The 19333-nt window shown below is 34.8% G+C and overlaps 1 protein-coding gene and 1 non-coding gene across 6 annotated transcripts in view; one reads left to right on the forward strand and one right to left on the reverse strand.

Moving 5' to 3' along the window:
- The window catches only part of hrg (poly(A) polymerase hiiragi), a 136393-nt gene that overhangs the window by 85053 nt on the left and 32007 nt on the right, over positions 1-19333 (forward strand). For all 5 annotated transcript variants that reach the window (XR_011331384.1, XM_069821433.1, XM_069821431.1 and 2 more), the window contains exons 7-12: positions 1645-1856; positions 2441-2646; positions 2797-3065; positions 3159-3228; positions 3428-3479; positions 9910-10089. Coding sequence is in view for 4 of the 5 variants with exons in the window: in XM_069821433.1 (XP_069677534.1) it covers positions 1645-1856; positions 2441-2646; positions 2797-3065; positions 3159-3228; positions 3428-3479; positions 9910-10089 (989 nt within the window). In the remaining variant the exon portion in view is untranslated. The remainder of the gene's footprint in view (positions 1-1644; positions 1857-2440; positions 2647-2796; positions 3066-3158; positions 3229-3427; positions 3480-9909; positions 10090-19333) is intronic.
- On the reverse strand, positions 8376-8447 carry TRNAY-AUA (transfer RNA tyrosine (anticodon AUA)). Its single transcript has one exon. It is a non-coding gene; the product is annotated as a tRNA-Tyr (tRNA).

Raw genomic sequence — 19333 nt, forward strand, 5'->3', positions numbered from 1 at the left:
GAACAGTTTTTTTGAAACTGTTTCGTATCAAAGCAGTTTCGTGAAATAACCTGTTTCAACTGTTCCAAAGAGTGATACACTGCTCCAGTGATCATGTCAACGTTCCACATGGTTCCAAGAGATAAACGGTTCAATTTCTAAACAGTTTTCTTCTTCTTTGCTTCTGCGAAGGCCACGTAGCCTATAAAGGTATCATTGACCTCCAATCGAAAGTAGATATAATAATATCTATGTTCCACATGGCCTTCGTACAACAGTAGCCTGTGTAGGACCGCGCAATTTAATTATACAAATCAAATTCTCTGATAAATCTGATATTAATTATTAGCTGCTCATTGATGGAAAAATATGTTTATGGTGTTCTAACATGATGTTAATTATTAATATACTGCGAAAAATATCATCGGCTAATGTCTTATCATTATTAAACTCTCCCAGGGTTATATGCGTTATTTTTACTAAAATCAATTCATTTTGTATTGTAGTTATTTACTGTACTATTTAACAGTGACCTACGAAAAATGACTTTCGTCGTCATAATATACTGAACAGCTGATTTAAAGATGATTCAAGAGCTTTGAAACATGTTCCTGAAATAAATGAGAAGTTGAAACAGTTGGATCACTTGGCACTATGTTGTAAACATATTCTTCTGAAACTCTTATTTTGGAACAGCTTCGTTCATGAAACAGTTACAGTCGAAACTGTTTCTTTAAAAGAACAGTTTATCCCATCTCTAGTGGGAAGTGACATTGATGAAAAAAATACAACAAATTGCATATCACAAACTAAGTACAAAAGCATTATATGGACTTCTAAAAATCCTCTAGACCAGCCATTTTCAACCGGTGTGCCGCAAATGAAAATGAAAATAGTAAAGGCTGCCATAGGAAAAATTGGAAAAGTAAAATTAGAAAGATTAGTAAAAAAGTGAGTCCACAAGAGTCAACTTTCAGCGAATGTGACATAATTCAACATTCAGTAGACACATTCCCTCCTGAAACTCTCAAAATCCCCCCCCCCCAAATTGGAAAGTGAGTGTGCCATGGGATTTTAAATTAAATCTTTAGTGTGCCACATGTTGGAAAAGGATGAAAACACTGCTCTAGACTATTGTTAGGTCACCAGATTTAGTTGTGTATAATGTTCCATTTTGTAGTAAACACTTACAAATAATATTATATAATTATGTTTATGTATTTAAATAAATAATAAAAAATGAAATACAAATTTTCAGTGCCTGATAGCGATCATTAAAATGTAAGTGAAAAAATAAGAAAAAAATACTTATTACTTTCTCACAAGGTAGAACATAATGACTGGATACCTTCTTAAAACTTCATTATAATTTTTTTTTTTTTTTTTTCAGTGAAATAAGCAGCACTCTACAAACTGAAGCCATTGACAAATTAAATAATTATGTTTATAGAAACTGTCCTGACCACATTATCCTGAGGGAACTCTAGGTCATGCAGTACAGGTTTCACTGTGTATTGGAAAATCATTAATTGAATCTTAATGGATTTTTATACCGATGTTAAATCTCTACCAAAATGATTTGAACAGTTCATAAAAATATCACTAAAATACGGTTTTTATGTATGTGTCTCATTCATATGCCTTTTTTCTTCTTTAATTTTCCAGAACATGGTATCTATAGTAATGCTTTAGGCTATTTGGGTGGTGTTTCCTGGGCCATGTTGGTTGCACGCACTTGCCAGTTATATCCCAATGCAGTAGCAGCCACCCTTGTCCACAAGTTCTTCCTTGTATTTTCCCAATGGAAGTGGCCACAGCCTGTCTTACTCAAGCAGCCTGATAATGTTAACTTGGGTTTTCCTGTGTGGGATCCTCGGGTAAGAAAATATGTTTTTGTCTCTAATGGTTATTCCGTCATGAATAATAGTAAAAATACATGTATGAACAATTCCTTCACTTAATATAGAAGATCTAGGAAGAGTCTTCAGAAATGTTAGACATTTAATACTAGCCATATTAAGTTGTCATTTTGAAGAGAGAATGAGTTAACCCACAATCGAAATGAGAAATTTTGACATTTAAAATATTTAACTGTGAGACTATGAATATGACAAAAGAAAATTATACAAATTGCTTAAATATTGTTGATACTTATACATGGAATAAGTTTATAACTGTTACATCAGGACATGTTACTGGGTTCTTAATACAGGGATTGTTTAAAACCTTGAAAGTTTTTAATTTGAATTTTCATTTAATTTGTACACTAATGGTCTTTTATTACCTTAATGATAACATCATGCAGTTAGTAGTTTGTGTATGTTACGAATATGATGTGTTTTTTTTTTTTCTTGTGTTAACTACACAAAAATAGGTGCATGATTGCATGAAGTCGAGATGGAATTGAGCTTTCCAGTTCTGAAAAGTAACAAAGTATGTCTGTGTGTATTTAAAATTGCAGATAAACATAGCAGATCGTTATCACTTGATGCCTATTATCACACCGGCATACCCACAGCAGAACTCCACATTCAACGTGTCCATATCCACTCGTACCATCATGCAGGAGGAGTTCAAGCAGGGTCTGGCTATTACTGATGATATTATGGTTGGCAAATGTACCTGGGACAAACTTTTTGAGCCACCCAACTTCTTTGGAAAATACAAGTATGTTGATAAATTTCTTCCTTTTTCCTCATTGAATTGAATTAATGTTAAAATTTTATTATAGTATTGTTGCAAGAAGAAATAGGTAATATTTTCTATATCCTTACAAATTGCTTTTCATGTTAATATCCAATCTGTTTTCTGTCACAGACATTTTATTGTACTGCTGGCTAGCTCAGCTTCTGCCGAGGACCAGTTAGAGTGGGTTGGTTTGGTTGAATCAAAGGTGCGCCATCTTATTGGAAACTTGGAGAGAAACCAGCACATTACCCTGGCCCATGTGAACCCTGAATGTTTCTCACAGTTAGAACCTGAACCTGATAAGTTCTGCACAATGTGGTTCATTGGTTTGGTTTTTGCCAAGACTGAAAACCTTAATGTTGATCTCACATATGACATTCAGTCCTTCACAGACTCTGGTAGGTGTTATTTATATGCATACATATTATGGAGTTTAATTTATTTGCAGTGATTTTATGATTCAATTTACCTTTTTCCTTTCTTTCTTACAGTCCATAGACAAGCACTACAAATAAAAATGTTGAAGGATGGAATGAAAATTGAAGCAAGGCATGTTAAAAGGTGAGTGTCATGTTTTGGTGCCTGTCAGACTCTACTTTCACTGAATAGTGCCATAGATGTTTCCATTTTTTATAGATGATGTCTTGTTGTTCATGGTCTTATTGTTGTTTGTTGTGGTTGATTAATTAAAAATAAAACTATTTATTTTATAGTGACATTACTGCATCTCTAATACAGTGTGAAATAATTTATATTCCAGGAAACAGTTGCACACGTATCTCTCACCAAGCCTTTTGAAGAAGGACAAAAAGGTAACATCACTCACAAACTAATTAAGTAAAGAAAAATTAAGCTTCTTGAGAAATATTAACTGGTCATGGTCCATTTGATTATGAATCTGATTAGATATTAATGCTTAAAAATGTTCTTCCATTCGTCTTTGTAAAATAGGAATTTCAGCATATTCATTTTTGTGTATGATTCTTAAAGCTATAAATATATGAAAAGACTTAATGCGAGTTTGGTCCCCAGTAAACAAAGCAGCTTTTCACCTTCTTTTACTTACTTACAAATGGCTTTTAAGGAACCTGAAGGTTCATTCCTGCCCTCACATAAACCTGCCATCAGTTCCTATTCTGTGCAAGATTAATCCACTCTCTATCATCATAGTCCACCTCCCTCAAATCCATTTTAATATTATCCTCCCATCTACGTCTCGGCCTCCCCAAAGGTCTATTTCCCTCTGGTCTCCCAACTAACACTCAATATGCATTTCTGGATTCGCCCATATGTGCTACATGCCCTGCCCATCTCAAACGTCTGGATTTAATGTTCCTAATTATGTCAGGTGAAGAATACAATGCGTGCATTTCTGTGTTGTGTAACTTTCTCCATTCTCCTGTAACTTCATCCCTCTTAGCCCCAAATATTTTCCTAAGAACCTTATTCTCAAACACTCTTAATCTCTGTTCCTCAAAGTGAGAGTCCAAGTTTCACAACCATACAGAACAACCAGTAATATAACTGTTTTATAAATACTAACTTTCAGATTTTTTGACAACAGACTAGATGACAAAAGCTTCTCAACCGAATAATAACATGCATTTCCCATATTTATTCTGCGTTTAATTTCCTCCTGAGTGTCATTTATATTTGTTACTGGTGCTCCAAGATATTTGAATTTTTCCACCTCTTCGAAGGATAAACTTCCAATTTTTATATTTCTATTTCGTACAATATTCTGGTCACGAGACATAGTCATATACTTAGTCTTTTCGGGATTTACTTCTAAACCTATTGCTTTACTTGCTTCAAGTAAAATTTCCGTGTTTTCCCTAATTGTTTGTGAATTTTCTCCTAACATATTCACGTCATCTGCATAGACAAACTGATGTAGCCCGTTTAATTCTAAACCCTCTCTGTTATCCTGAACTTTCCTAATGACATATTCTAGAGCGAAGTTAAAAAGTAAAAGTGATAGTGCATCTCCTTGCTTTAGCCCACAGTGAATTGGAAAAGCATCAGATAGAAACTGGCCTATACGGACTCTGCTGTACGTTTCACTGAGACACATTTTAATTAATCGAATTAGTTTCTTGGGAGTATCAAATTCAATAAGAATATTTTTCTTCCTTCTTTTACAGTTTAAAACTCTTACAGTACAATAAGTTTTGATGATCATTACTAATCATAGCAAATAAAGCATTATGGAAAAGATCTATAGAACAAAGTATTTTATTACGTCATTAATTTGGCTAACCATGCATTATTTAATCACAACGAAATGAATTAATCATACTTCTCTTAGCATTGATACTAATGGGTAAGCAAATCATCTCCCTGTTGGAAAGCAGCAACTTTGGGTATTGACAGGTGTGCTCTCATTTGCTGGTTATGCAGTATCAGTGATTTAACAAATCACAGACTGTTTATGTAAAACACTGTTAAATAATAACAGTTTAAATGTCATTTACTTACCTAAATTAAGAAAATCGATTCTGAAATTATCTGCCTTTTCATTCCAAATATTTTTGGCACCTACGTAAGAAATAATGCATAATTTGCTCATTACCTTTGATAAATGGAGAGTATGTTTTCCTGGATGTTATTGTTCGGCTCTTCTAGAGTTTGTGAATAATTTATATACACTTCATCCACTGGCACAGCAAGGATTTAGTTCTGGAGGGAGGGTTTGATTTTTTTTTAAACTGACTGTAATACATACAGTAATAAAACTTTAATGTTTCATTATTTATAATTACAGTTTGAATGAGATAGAACTTCTCATTGGACTAAATAGGTCCCCAACTAAAGGAAATAGAAATCCCATTTGCTGCTGATTTCACATGGTCAGAAATGCAGCATATACAGAGTGATCCGTTTGGGTATGAATAAAATAAAAACCCCGTAAAACATTTACTACTGAACTTTATTTGTTGAAACTTTGTGCATACAATACTGAAAGATGGGAGATTCCTCAGAGCTCAACATGACCCCTATTGTGCACCCTGCACAACTCATAACGGTGATGCAATTCAGTCCATATCTGTTGTAACAGAAGAGCAGTAATTTGTTATAAGCTTGAGTAATTTTTTCTCTCAGATCATCAATGTTCCTCATTTTCTGTGAATAGACAATGTCTTTAACAAAACCCTACATGATGAAGTCAGGAAGGATTAGATCTCGGGAGTTTGGGGACCAAGCCAAGAGATAGCTGCTTTCATGCTGGGTTTTGCCTGCGACCTCCTGCACGGTTTTTTAACACAACCCATTTCTACAAATGTTTGATACCACAACATTATGGAATCATATTTAAGTACATCACACACACTATACTTACTTCGAAATTCCTTTTGAACTCTTTTAACACTCTCAAATTTAGCATATCAAAGAACACATTATGCTTGCTGTTGATTTGTAATAGGTAGCCATATTAATCATCTACGATTTTCATTTGTCCTTTCAGATTATGCTTTGTTTATTGTCATATATGGAAACTTCCATCTTTTAATCATATTATAACCAGCATGAAATTTTTCCTACTATCATAATAGCTTTATGATAATAAATTAATATTATCCATACCCAAATGGATCAGACTGTACTTTCTCAGCAACAGTGCAGTAATGCACATGTGCAACATGTTATCATGACATGCCAGTACCACAGAAAAACATTGTGAGTTTACCTTTCGGACCACATATCGCTTATTGTGCTGTTGCATAAATATGAAATATTGTTAATTTTTCTTGTTGCAGTTGATTTCGTCGCACATAGGATATAGGTTTCTTTTAGTGTAGGTATATTCATAATTCCAGATGATTGGTTTACCAATGCTATATGGTGTACGCTACCATAGCCTATCTCATAGGCAAAGGCACAAAGTCTCTACTTAATTTTAGTGGTAGTGTATAGTAGCACATTTGCTTTGTTTTTTTTTTTAATAGTGATTAGGGAATTAATATGGCTTCAATAGAAAAGATCATACAGCATTGAAAAAAAAAAAAGTGATTATTTTTTTCTGAAATTGATCCATGTAGGTAGGCAATTTATAGGAAATTTTGTAAAATGTTTCCTCCTGTTCCTTCTTCCATCAAAAAAGCCCTATAACATGCTTCTTCGAAAATGTAGTTACACACACTGGAGCTGTTTTCTTATATGAACAGCAACAGTAAAATCGTCTTAATAACTTGTAGAACAAATCTAACTTTTAGGTAGGTAATTTATAGGAAACTTCGTAAAATGTTTCCTTCTGTTACTTCTTTCATAAAAAAGTCTTATAACATGTTCTGCCGAAAATGTAAAAATGTAGCAGTTCTTATGTAAGGTAAAATTGTCTTAATAACTTGTAAAATAATTCTAACTTTTCTCACGAATAATAAATGCATCACTGTTTTGGCTGATGGTATTCTTAATTATGCTCCAAGGCATTTCTATCAAATGTACACCATACAATCGTGCTTTCATGCTTCCAATATTTCTGTGGTTATTTATTTTTTTGGCAAATGCTAATACCCAAACATGTAATAACATGTGGTTCTTACTGAAGAACTGATGCTTCCAAATATGTGGAAAGTAGTTAATCATTTGAAGGCTTTTGTTAGATTATGAAATAGCATCACACAGTGCTGCCAAAATTAGTTTTCGCAGAACTCCAAAAGAAAGCATCTTAAATTCGAGAGTGGTTTAAAACTGTTTTTTGGTCTTTCCTATTTACCAGCATTAGAGGTATAAGATGCTTTTGAAGAACTAATATCAGAGGTTTCTCCTGTTAGTGAATGTTTCGAATTTTCTGATTACATTCTGGAAAACTATATTGAAGCATCAACATTTCCCCCTGAATTATGGGCTGAAGCACCACAATTTCGAATTGAAGGAACTACAAACGCAGCAGAATGTTATCACAATGGACTGCAACATGAATTTTGTAAGACACATCCACTTATCTTCGTGGTCATAGATGTATTAAAATAAAAAATACACTACGTGTAAGGTACTAAAAATGCGAGAAATATGAATGGGAGGGACAGTAAAAAAAAGAGCGGAATGTACAAACACACAAGAATTATTCATCATGAATCAGTATGAATAACACACTTTGAATATCCTATATACAGTACTTGAGGAGCATGGAACATCGACATTAGAAGGAGCACAAATTTATATAGTGTTGCCATACGACAAAATGAAAAATATTTATGTACTGAAATAAAAAAAATTAAAGTTCAATGAAATGATTGACAGCTATATTTATTTTATTACACTTTTAAGCTGAACACATTGTATTTCATACGATGAAAGAGTAATGGAACGGAGAAAAATTCTCGCCGGCGCCGGGATTTGAACCCGGGTTTTCAGCTTTATGTGCTGATGCTTTATCCACTAAGCCACACCGGATACCCACCCTAGCGTCGGACAGAATCGTCTCAGTTTAAGTTCCAACTCTTGGGTTCCCTCTAGTGGCCGCCCATTGCACTACGTCATAGATGTCTATGAACATAGGACTGAAGTCCACACATGTGCTGAGGTGCACTCGTTATGAGTGACTAGTTGGCCGGGATCCGACGCAATAAGCGCCGTCTTAAATCATGAAGTGATTTACGCATATCATATATATTATTTTAATGTACCGAAGTACATATGATATTTCCATGCAGATATTCTGCGTCATCATACAATGAAAGAGTAATGGAACGGAGAAAAATTCTCTCCAGCGCCGGGATTTGAACCCGGGTTTTCAGCTCTATGTGCTGATGCTTTATCCACTAAGCCACACCGGATACCCACCCCGTATGATGACGCAGAATATCTGCATGGAAATATCATATGTACTTTGGTACATTAAAATAATATATATGATATGCGTAAATCACTTTGTGATTTAAGACGGCGCTTATTCCATCAGATCCCGGCCAACTAGTCACTCATAACGAGTGCACCTCAGCACATGTGTGGACTTCAGTCCTACGTTCATGGACATCTATGACGTAGTGCAGAGGGCAGCCACTAGAGGGAACCCAAGAGTTGGAACTTAAACTGAGACGATTCTGTCCGACGGCCGGGGTGGGTATCCGGTGTGGCTTAGTGGATAAAGCATCAGCACGTAGAGCTGAAAACCCGTGTTCAAATCCCGGTGCCGAAGAGAATTTTTCTCCTTTCCATTACTCTTTCATCGTATGATGACGCAGAATATCTGCATGGAAATATCATATGTACTTCGGGACATTAAAATAATATATACAATGTATTTCAGCCTTCTGCATTTCTTACAGCTAGTTCCTTGAGCACATCATTTTCATTCACAAAAACTTTCTCATGTATGTATGTATGTATGCTTCTTCCCTGTGCTGTTCCTAAGGTACGTTTTCTTAGTAATGAAATGACCTTTCAGGAATACAAGTAGTTACAGGAAGAGTTGTCATAATTGTGAACAGTTTGTGTATTACTGGAAGTAAGTCACTGTTAAAATGTTGCAGAGCTTCAACAGAGTTTTTTTTTCTTCTATGGACTTTGGGGGGTGTTTTAATCTCCAAAACCTGCCAGTGCTTTGTCTTTTAAAGTTACCAGAGATAAAAGTTACTGGAGGTTAGGCTGAGAGATCGAGCAGGCCACACATTCCTGCTAATATAATCTGTTCCCAGTTACTATATGAAGTTCGACTGTAGAATAATCAGTTCTATGTGCTGTTGCAGAATCCTGTTGAAAAAGGCAAAAGTACACTACCTCTCCACTAACTCGCCAAAAAGGGGATGGGATATCATTTCCATATACATTTATACTTACAATAATCATATTTTACACCAATATTTCGTGGTTTGACGAATCACTATTCTGTCTTCATAACTGGCATTTAAGAGTGTGCCTATCAATAGCTAAAGTTGTAATTTTTCGGATGGGAAATACATTGTTGACTCAGTAGAAGCACCGACATCCTCACTTCAGATATGTACTTGATTACATGCCAGACGAGAATGGAATTCGAAAAGAGACTTTGAAAGTACGGTTGAAAACTAATTGCTACGATGCATGTATGTTCTTACATAAATTTGTGACGATCATCAGCAAAAGGGTTTAAATTAATTCTTCATTTGATTGTAGTAAAGTATATGCGAAAATTATTGCATTCAAATCACTTATTCACTTGTATGGGCACCTGACTTGTCAGAATTAACTGATGGTAGTCTGTTACATTCATGATCAGAGGAGGAATATTGTTATACTCAATTACTTTCTCTTTTGCAGACTAATGTTACTCCGAACAGCACGCCACCACAGACACGTAATGGTACCACCAGTCCAGGAGCACCATTGAGCTCAGTTGATGGGACCCTTACTAATCCAGCAAACAAAAAGCGACATTCAGACTCATCTTCTGAGAACTCGTGCAAGAAAGCCAAAACAGGAGAAGAGAACTCTAATCAGGTATGCAATAGTTGCATAAAAATTCTTATCATAGTAAAATGTTCATTCATTCATTTTCATTTATAGTGTTCAGCCCAAGGGTAGGTGTTTCACTGCAAACCCAGCATTCTCCAGTCTTTCCTATTTTCCGCCTTTCTCTTAGTGTCACATACAATCCATGTATCCTAATGCTATCATCTGATGTCTTTTTCTGCCCTGAACAGTTCTTCCATTCACCTTTCCTTCCAGTGCATCCTTCAGTAGGCAGTTTCTTCTTAGCCAAAGACCCAGCCAATTCCTTTTTTACTTCCTGATCAGTTTCAACATTACTCTTTCTTCATCCACTCTTTCTAGCACAGCCTCGTTTCTATGACATTAAATTCATGGTCTCTTGATAACATAGTTGTCATTTCTACTTTAAATATTATATTATATCATCATTGCTTTTATGAAATCTCCTGTGTGGCAGTACAGAAAATAATTTTTCGGAAGGAAGACAAGATTAATTAAAAATTGATGTGCATATGTAAGAATATGATATAGTTCGGTATAAAATGTTGTTGTTGTTTTCTAATGCCAGGCGTTTGACAATAAAGTCATTTGACCTCTTGCATTCCAATATTTTTCAAAGATATTGTCATGGTCAGCCACTGAAGCACAGATTTTGAGGTGTTCCAAATCCATTTCTTGGTTTGAGTTGCACAGTGGGCAGTTAGGGGACTGATATATTCCAATTCTATGCAGGTGTTTGGCCAAACAGTCATGACCTCGGTATAAAATGTTGGTGAATATGATGAACATAAATGATATCATCGAGGATCAGTATAGGCTATTGATATTTAATCAATTTTTTTCTTCCTCCTGAAAAATTATTTTCTGTACTGTGACATGGGAGGTAAAAAAAAAAGTAAAGATCATAGATATAATACTGTAAAAATGACCTTTATTTTTACACATTAGTATAACTACTGTATCGTGTGTTATTTCTATTTGTAGTTTATAAAAGTAGGCCCTCACCAGCTAAAGAAATTCCCATTGACACAAAATTTTTACTCAGGCATTTAATTGTCATATATGAATTTCCATAAACATAACAGTGCACTGGTAAACTCTGTTCACTGAACTTTAACTGCGCATTTTCAATTTGTTTATTCTTCAAAGTCATATAATTGGAAGAATCATCACTACTGTCCATTTGCAGAGTCAAGCGACTGCAAGTAAACACAGATAAGGTGCACAAGTAGCTAACTAAAATCGAATGTGAAGCAGAAGAGTATTACATCTAGTGGATGATAGAAACTTTTTTTTTTTTTTTTTTTTTTTTTTTTTGCGAATCAGTGATGTGCATCTGTGTTGTAAGTTTTAGTGAAATGTTATCAATATTTTATAAAAAAAGAAGCATGACTAATTTACTGTGCAGTTACATACGTAAACGTTTACAGTAGTGCCTGAAAAATGAAGAGTGAACTTCCAGCCAGATGTCTGAGACGAACTGCTGCTGCTCTCATTGCTTAGGTTTATAATTAGAAGTTCATTGTTTACACTACTATGTTGTCCAACTTCTACAGTCTTGTTTCCACCAAACAGTGTATTGTTTTACATCTTTTTTCGACTTTTTTTCCACCTTTTTATTAATTGCATCTATCAGAAGATTTTCTGAGATCAGCTATTTAGCTATTTTAAAAATCTTATTTTTCTGGCGACATAATTTTTCATTTGTTTCCATATAAGTTAATTACATTTAGTTCACAATAGAAGGGAGGTAACCACAATACAATTTTGTTTGCTGCTTTTGTCATTTCACTTATTGCTTATTTTACTCTGACAGGCTTATTATGTCACATTATTTGTAACATTTCTTTTTTAAACAAGACATCCTCAAATAAAATGTATTTAGACTTAAGCCATTCTTTAATTTGTTGTTTGTTTCAAGCTGTTGTTGTGAGGAATGATATGAAGCATTGCCCATTACAATAATTGAATTATCGTCTAGTGAAGGAAGAATTGACAATGAGAGAGAGACTGGTTTCATAGGCTTAGGCATCCATTTCTTCATGTTAGTCACTACATTTGTTCGATTTAAATACCCACAAACAATTCTCCACATAACCTGATTTACTTTCAGTATGAACAACCATCAAGCCTGTTTTATTAAAAGATAGATTTGTAGTAGATAATCCCAACAAGAGATCTTTCTTGAATAAATGGACAAATCTAGCCAGATCTTATTTTTTATGTGACCTGCATCGAGCTATATTTCTATATTCCTTAAATGTTAAGTTCCACGACACAGTGGAACACCCAAAAATCTATTTCTGAACACATTCATCATGAAAGTTTAAAAACTCGTTATGATTTGTAATATGCGTTCTCTGGAAATCCAATAAAACAGGATCTTCATTAACAGAAGAAAGCACTTTGTCAATGTTAGCAGTTCATTTTCAAAGAAGAACACATGCACTTTTCTTCTAATAGCATTTTTATCAATTTCATTAACACTGTCCACAATCTTCAAATGTGGCAGTGATTTGTTCTGTATCACCAAATCACTTTGTAAACGGAAACTGTACATTTTACTGTGGACTATGCAGTTTTTACTTGTGATGTTAGAAATTAGGGTGGTTGGATTTTAATGCTGTTGTGTTTTATACATATTTGACAATTTTGAAATGCTCACTTGAGTAAATATGTATTTACATACTCTGTTATGTGACATATTTTCATGTAACATTAAATTCCCGAAGATATAACAAAATACAAATACAGTAGGAGCCCCATTTAACGCTGTTGTTGGGGTACAAATATCGGTCCCACATTATAACTTAACTATGATACATCAGGAAATAACTGTAAGGTCGCATGGATGTGTAAATAAAGCATGTAACCTAATGCAATATTACTGTAATTAGACATAAATTTAAGTACAGTAATTAAACATACAAAATAGAAAAAAAAACACTCACTGTTTTATGCATTTTACTACGAGTACATGCGACATCACTCCACGTTTATTAAACTCAAAATTACATGTCTACATGTCAGATCAAAAGACTGTACACTGTACGTAACTTTAACAGATTTTCAAGATTTCTGAAAAGAAAAAGCCATATCTGAGGCAAATTGTATTGAGAACTTGTTGAGGCAGGGTTTATTTCCCGTTAATTCTGTTCAATTCTCAGAATTCAGTTTTACAGCCTCAAATTAAAGTCATTGTCCATTAGGGTCGTAGCATATCTGACTACAGTGGTATGTTGTATTGCAGGAACATGCTATGCAGGAAGCTCTATGCTGACTCCAATATTTTACTGCATTTGAAATATAAACATTTTGGGGGATACACTTCCCCCCACATTAATTACGAATTCGCAGTATATTGGATAGCATTAAATGGAGCTTCTACTGTATTACAGCTAGCAAAGTAACAAAAAGAAAGAATATATGTACAAAAAAATCACAAGTACATGCCACTGGTCGCTCTCGGTAGCATAGTTGGTATAGCGCTGGCCTTCTATGCTCGAGGTTGCGAGTTCGATCCCGATCGAGGTCGTTGACATTTAAGTGTATTTAAATGCGACAGGCTCATGTCAGTAGATTTACTGGCATGTAAAAGAACTCCTGTGGGACAAAATTCCGGCACACCAGCGACACTGATATAACCTCTGCAGTTGCAAGCGTCGTTAAATAAACCATAATTTAATTTTAATTTATATGCTACTGAAGGAAAGGGAGCAATATTGAACATCCATTACTCAGATATATAGAACAGTGACCTTACCTATGTTCAAATTGAGGTTGCTCGTCTCTGCAAAAGGACAGTACTATTGATTTCTTCTGCCTCATTTGTAGCATTCATATGTTTCAGGTCCTAATTCATATTGAATGCTTTCATCACTCTTCAATTGAGGACCGTTTTTGCAAAACTTGCTAATTGCAAAATTTGAAAAATTGAGATTTTGATGGATTCGTTAACATAAGGCAGGCCTCTACATGATGTTCAAAGCGTCTTAGTAAAATTGGGTTATTTCTCTTCATTGTAGTGTGTCAAAGTGTGATCGTTTTTTCAAAACTTGCTTTCTGCTATATGTGAGACATACAGCAAAACTTGCTTACTATAGTGTATTGTCTCTCCTGTAAAATTTATTTTTTCAGTTAGCAAGTTTTGCAAAAACGGTCCTCAATTTTTCATGCTCACATACTATTTTATCTGATTCAAATGCCTCACTTTCTAATGTACTGATGGTGTTAGGCTTATGGCTTTCTACCAATCAAACCATTTTCTTCCTTATGAATGATCTCATCCTTCCTCCATCCTCCTGAAATTTTTGTGTGTGAAGGCTTAGAAATTTTGTTGCAATGTCGTCATTTTAATATTGGATATTTAATCTTAGTCTTGGACAGGTCTTATTTTTGGTACATCTAACTGATTGAAATATTAATTCGAAAGTGAATGCCACTTTTTGTTACAAAAACCCATTTCTTTTATACAGTTAGAAGTTTGTCTTTATTGGGAAAATATAACTGATATTTCTACGTCTCCTTGGAAGTGTTGACACAGTCATAAACACTGCATGAAGACACTTTTGACAGTGCAATGTGAATAAACCGAAGAAGAATAATAATAATTTCAGTCAGTATTTCAGTGAATACCAACATTTTTGGTATGCACACATAACCATAACAGTCCAGTGATACATTGTCAGTCAGGTAAACATTACATAGCTGCCTGCTTGCTGCGTCTGATGACTAGTGTAGAGTGATATCATTGCAGAGGACCACCATCTTCATAAATTGTTAATGCTTCTGTATTTTGCAGTGTGATTTTCAATGCTGCCATTGCATCCATCTCCTCTATGTTAAATTAAATATATATTTTTAGTGAGTAGTTCGTTAATGCCAATGGTCAATAACTGTGTACTAGATAGTGTCAGCCAGAAATATTTAATGTGTTCTGAAATGAGTATTTTCTAAATTTTTGTCTGGTTACAGTCAGTGCAGTACAGTTACAGTGAAAGAATTTGATCATACAGGGAACTGTATAATTATTTATTACTATTTAAGATTGAGAAGAATTTTTTTTTATGAAAATTATGAAGGATTTCCCTCTTCTCCAAAATGGCATGTCATCCACTTTTGTTTAATAAATTTTCCCTAGTAAATCAGACTATACATGTAACGTCCATTAAGGAGAGTGAGTCGAGAGTCCGTGACCTCCATCTCAGCTGTGTTACCTAATCAGTATAAAAATTATGTTAATATAGCATTGCACGAATTTTATACTAATGAAGTTGATTTTAATGTAGTGTTGCAAGCAGAATGCATCTACTGGTTTACAAGTAAATTGAATATAATGGTAGTACTGTCATCTGTTGGCATAGTCCAGATCAACTACTGGTAGTTTGATTTCTAACAGTTACACAACGTGTTTAACAAACTGAATAGCCAAAATTCTTGAATGTCTTCTGATCTCAAGCATTAATCCAATATTGAATACCACAGGCCGATTTCGGCACCAACAATTCGAACTGGGGTGAAGGGAAACGGTTTCAGATATCCCTTACTTAGACATCTTGTAACATACGGTTTATAGGGTTATTATAAAGTAACTAACATACTGATTAAATTTCAAACTTCTTTACCGTGTTAATATTTAGGATTTACCTTGCTTGACTAATTTCGAGTCTTGTGCTTCATTGTCCAAAGCCTAGTGGAGATCCTGCAGATGAGTGATAAGTGTTAAAAGTGCATGTAGAAAAATAAAGAAAGATAACTAACATAGTTGAAATTAATATAACTGCCAAATAAATTGAGCAATCAGGATGAACTAAATGGCTATGGTATGTGTCAAGAAAGGAATTTAATCTGTGCACCTAGATTGTCTGTTGTCCATATTCAACAGTTGTGAGTATTGACTCCACCATTGAGAATAAAGTGGGCCCCATCTGTCCACTGAATTCATCATCTTCACAAAATTTAATCACTTTTCCTGTAGTACATCAGTGATTCCTACTACTTTTCTTTTACCCATTTTCTGTAATATATTTTCTTCTGTCAATTTCACAAGATGATCAAAAACATATTTCTTCTCAGCCAAGAATTCGGAAGTAAATTGAGAATTTTTACTTTCTCTTTAAGAATGATAGTACACTTCTGTTTCAAGTTTTCAGTTAGTTGTACATGCTCTTCTGTCAAAGATTTCTGCTCATTTTCTTTGGTATCAGGTATTTTCTGATCAAAATATGTTTCTGTCAGCGCATAGAAAAACTGAAGGACAGATTTGATCATTGCCAGAGAACTCCAGAGACTCGAAAATGTCACAAGTTTCATAATGTTGCTGAAAACACTATCAAATGTTGCTTGAAATCAAACTCAGAAGAATAAGAAGGTCATCATATCAGTCAGATTGTACCTCTGAGTTTACAGTCATGTAACACTGTTGCATGCATCTATGATCGACAGTGGTGGATCACAGAAATTGAGCACATCAGTTTAGAAAACAAGGATGTTTATATGTTATTCTATCACCCAGTGGGACCAAGAACCTTCTTCAAAAAGTCAGCTGCTGACATAAAATATCTGCTTTGGAACTCACAACAGTAACAGGTCACTCACATGTTATTTCTGACAAATCCTGTGAAGAAATATCTCAACTTCATAATAAACACATACCTTAAAAAGTTGTTGATATTGGACTTTTTACACAAAATATCTAATTAGTAAGCATAATAACTGCTTTTATATGATGATTTGTTAAACAGAGCAATATTAATCGCACAAGTATTACTATAGCAGGGCTGGGCAACAGGAGCGAATCCAAATTCTAAATGGGGACACTTAATATTCATCCACCACGGCATTAACGCTGCGTGGTGTTCAGCGAGGAAGAAAGGGGTTGAAGGAAGTCATATGACTCCCTGTGAGGGAGTAGAATTCGCTCTTGGTGCCTAGCCTTTTAGTATAGTATAAACCCACTTCTCACTCATTTTTTCCCTGTTGCAACTTCGGTCCCCATGGAATGTCAAACTCTGATTATTTATTTATTTTTTTTTTACAGGTACCTCTTATAGAGTACTCTTTGTGTTAAAATTTGAAAGTTTTATTAGGTCTCCCACCAGAGATATTTCGTTCATTCATAGAATTCTGTCCAAGGGCAGGCTTTTCACTACAAACCCAGCATTCTCCAATCTTTCCTATTTTCTGTCTTTCTCTTTGTCTCCACATATGATCCATATATCTTAATATCGTCTATCATCTGATATCTTCTTCTGCCTCGAATTCTTCTCCCATTCACCATTCCTTCCAGTGCATCCTTCAGTAGGCAGTTTCTTCTCAGCATTGACCCATCAGTTCCTTTTTCTCTCCTGATCAGTTTCAGCTTCATACTTTCTTCACCCACTCTTTCCAACACAGCTTCATTTCTTATTCTTTCTGTCCACTTCACACATTTCATTCTTCTCCGTTTCCACATTTCAAATGCGTCTATTCACATCTCTTCAATTCGTCAGAATGTCCGTGTTTCCGCCCCCCCATAGAATGCCACACTCCACATAGAGCACTTCACTAGTGTCTTCCTTACTTCTTTTTCCAGAGGTCCGCAGAAGATGCTCCTTTTTCTATTAAAAGCTTCCTTTGCCATTGCTATCTGCCTTTTGACTTCCTGGCAGCAGCTCATGTTACTGCTTATAGTGCACCCCAAGTATTTGAAGCTATCCACTTGCTCTACTGCCTCATTTAGAATTCGCACGTTTACCTTCTTTATTTTTCTTCCTTTGACCATGGTCTTCGTCGTCTTTGCATTTATTTTAATCCCATACTGCTTATAGCTGTCCTTAGCTCCAGTAGCATATCCCTTAGTATCATCTATTCTTCTGCTAACAATGCCATATCATCAGTAAATCTTATGCACTTTATTCTTCTTCCTCCTACTCTATCACTCCTCTCATGTTTTGAAAACAGTTCTCCATTAAGTCCTCCAAGTAGATGTTGAACAGGGTAGGTGATAAAGGACATTCTTGACATACTCCTCTCCTATTTCACTTGCTTCAGACATTTCTTCTCTTATCTTGATTTTGACTCGTTTCATATAAAGACTACTGAACAGCCTTCTCTCTTTCCAATCCACACCTATTTTCTTCAGTATCCCCAACACTTTATTCCAATCCACTCTGTCAAAAACCTTTTCTAGGTCCACAAATACTATTCTTCTCTAAGTATCTTTTGCCGATTGTTTGTAGGAGTCCAATTGCATCTCTTATATCTTTTCGTGTAGCCAAACTGCTCTTCTTCTAACTGTTCTTCCATCTTAGAATATAAATGTCGATTCAGCCAGAGATATTAGGGCCCAAATTAAGACATAAACTGAAAAGCGAGCATTTTTAAACTGCTCTAACTAGTACCTAAAAAGAGGAGATGAGTAAGAGAACTAAAGTACTTCTTGCTAAAGATTTGAGTGTATAGCTGTCCCCTAACAAAGTGACAGTCCTGGTATTTCATTCCTTTCCACTGCAAAAAAAAAAAAAATAAATAAATAATATGTATTTTTTTTTTAATACGGTAATCAATTTTGGCTCTAACTTTCAACTATTAGAAAGAGGGATAGGGTAAAAAGATACAGGACATAAAATGTAGCTTGGAATGTGCTGAAAAAAATGGTGTTCTCCCCCACCTTTCTGTAATTTTTTTGAGCTGAGCTATCGCATTTACTGCAACTGTCCGCAAAAATAAAAAATGTCGAACACCATAATACAAAAATGGTTGCCATTGTTATATGAAGGTAAATAAAAATATAATTTCTGTCTACTTACAGATAGGGGTCATCACTGTTTAAAAAAGTAAACAGTTTTAAAAATGGTCGACCTACTAATTAATTTATTCCTGGACCATTTGGTATGGATTGGCCCTGCTACATCTACCACTGTGATTGGCCAATCTAACTGAGGTTTTCATGGTTTCTCTTAGTCATAAAGCCAAATGTCAAATTGGAAATTTAATAGTATGATTTATCACTGCCAGTCACCAATATCATAAACATTAAAACAAACCTAAATCAGTTACATGAACACACGACAATAGAAACTGAAACTCAACTGGCCTACTGATATACCTAAAGATCTCACGCATGTGATAAGACCATAGATATTAAAGTGTGTGTATAAAAAAAGAAATCAAATGACTAACAAACATCTTTCCCCCCCCCCCCCCAAAACTTAAAGGCCCTGTCAACTAAAAAATGAAGTGGTACTCAAAATAAAGGTTTTGTTTAGAGAAA

The sequence above is a fragment of the Periplaneta americana genome, chromosome 3 (assembly GCF_040183065.1).
Source record: "Periplaneta americana isolate PAMFEO1 chromosome 3, P.americana_PAMFEO1_priV1, whole genome shotgun sequence".
In the NCBI taxonomy this organism is placed as follows: Eukaryota; Metazoa; Arthropoda; class Insecta; order Blattodea; family Blattidae; genus Periplaneta; species Periplaneta americana.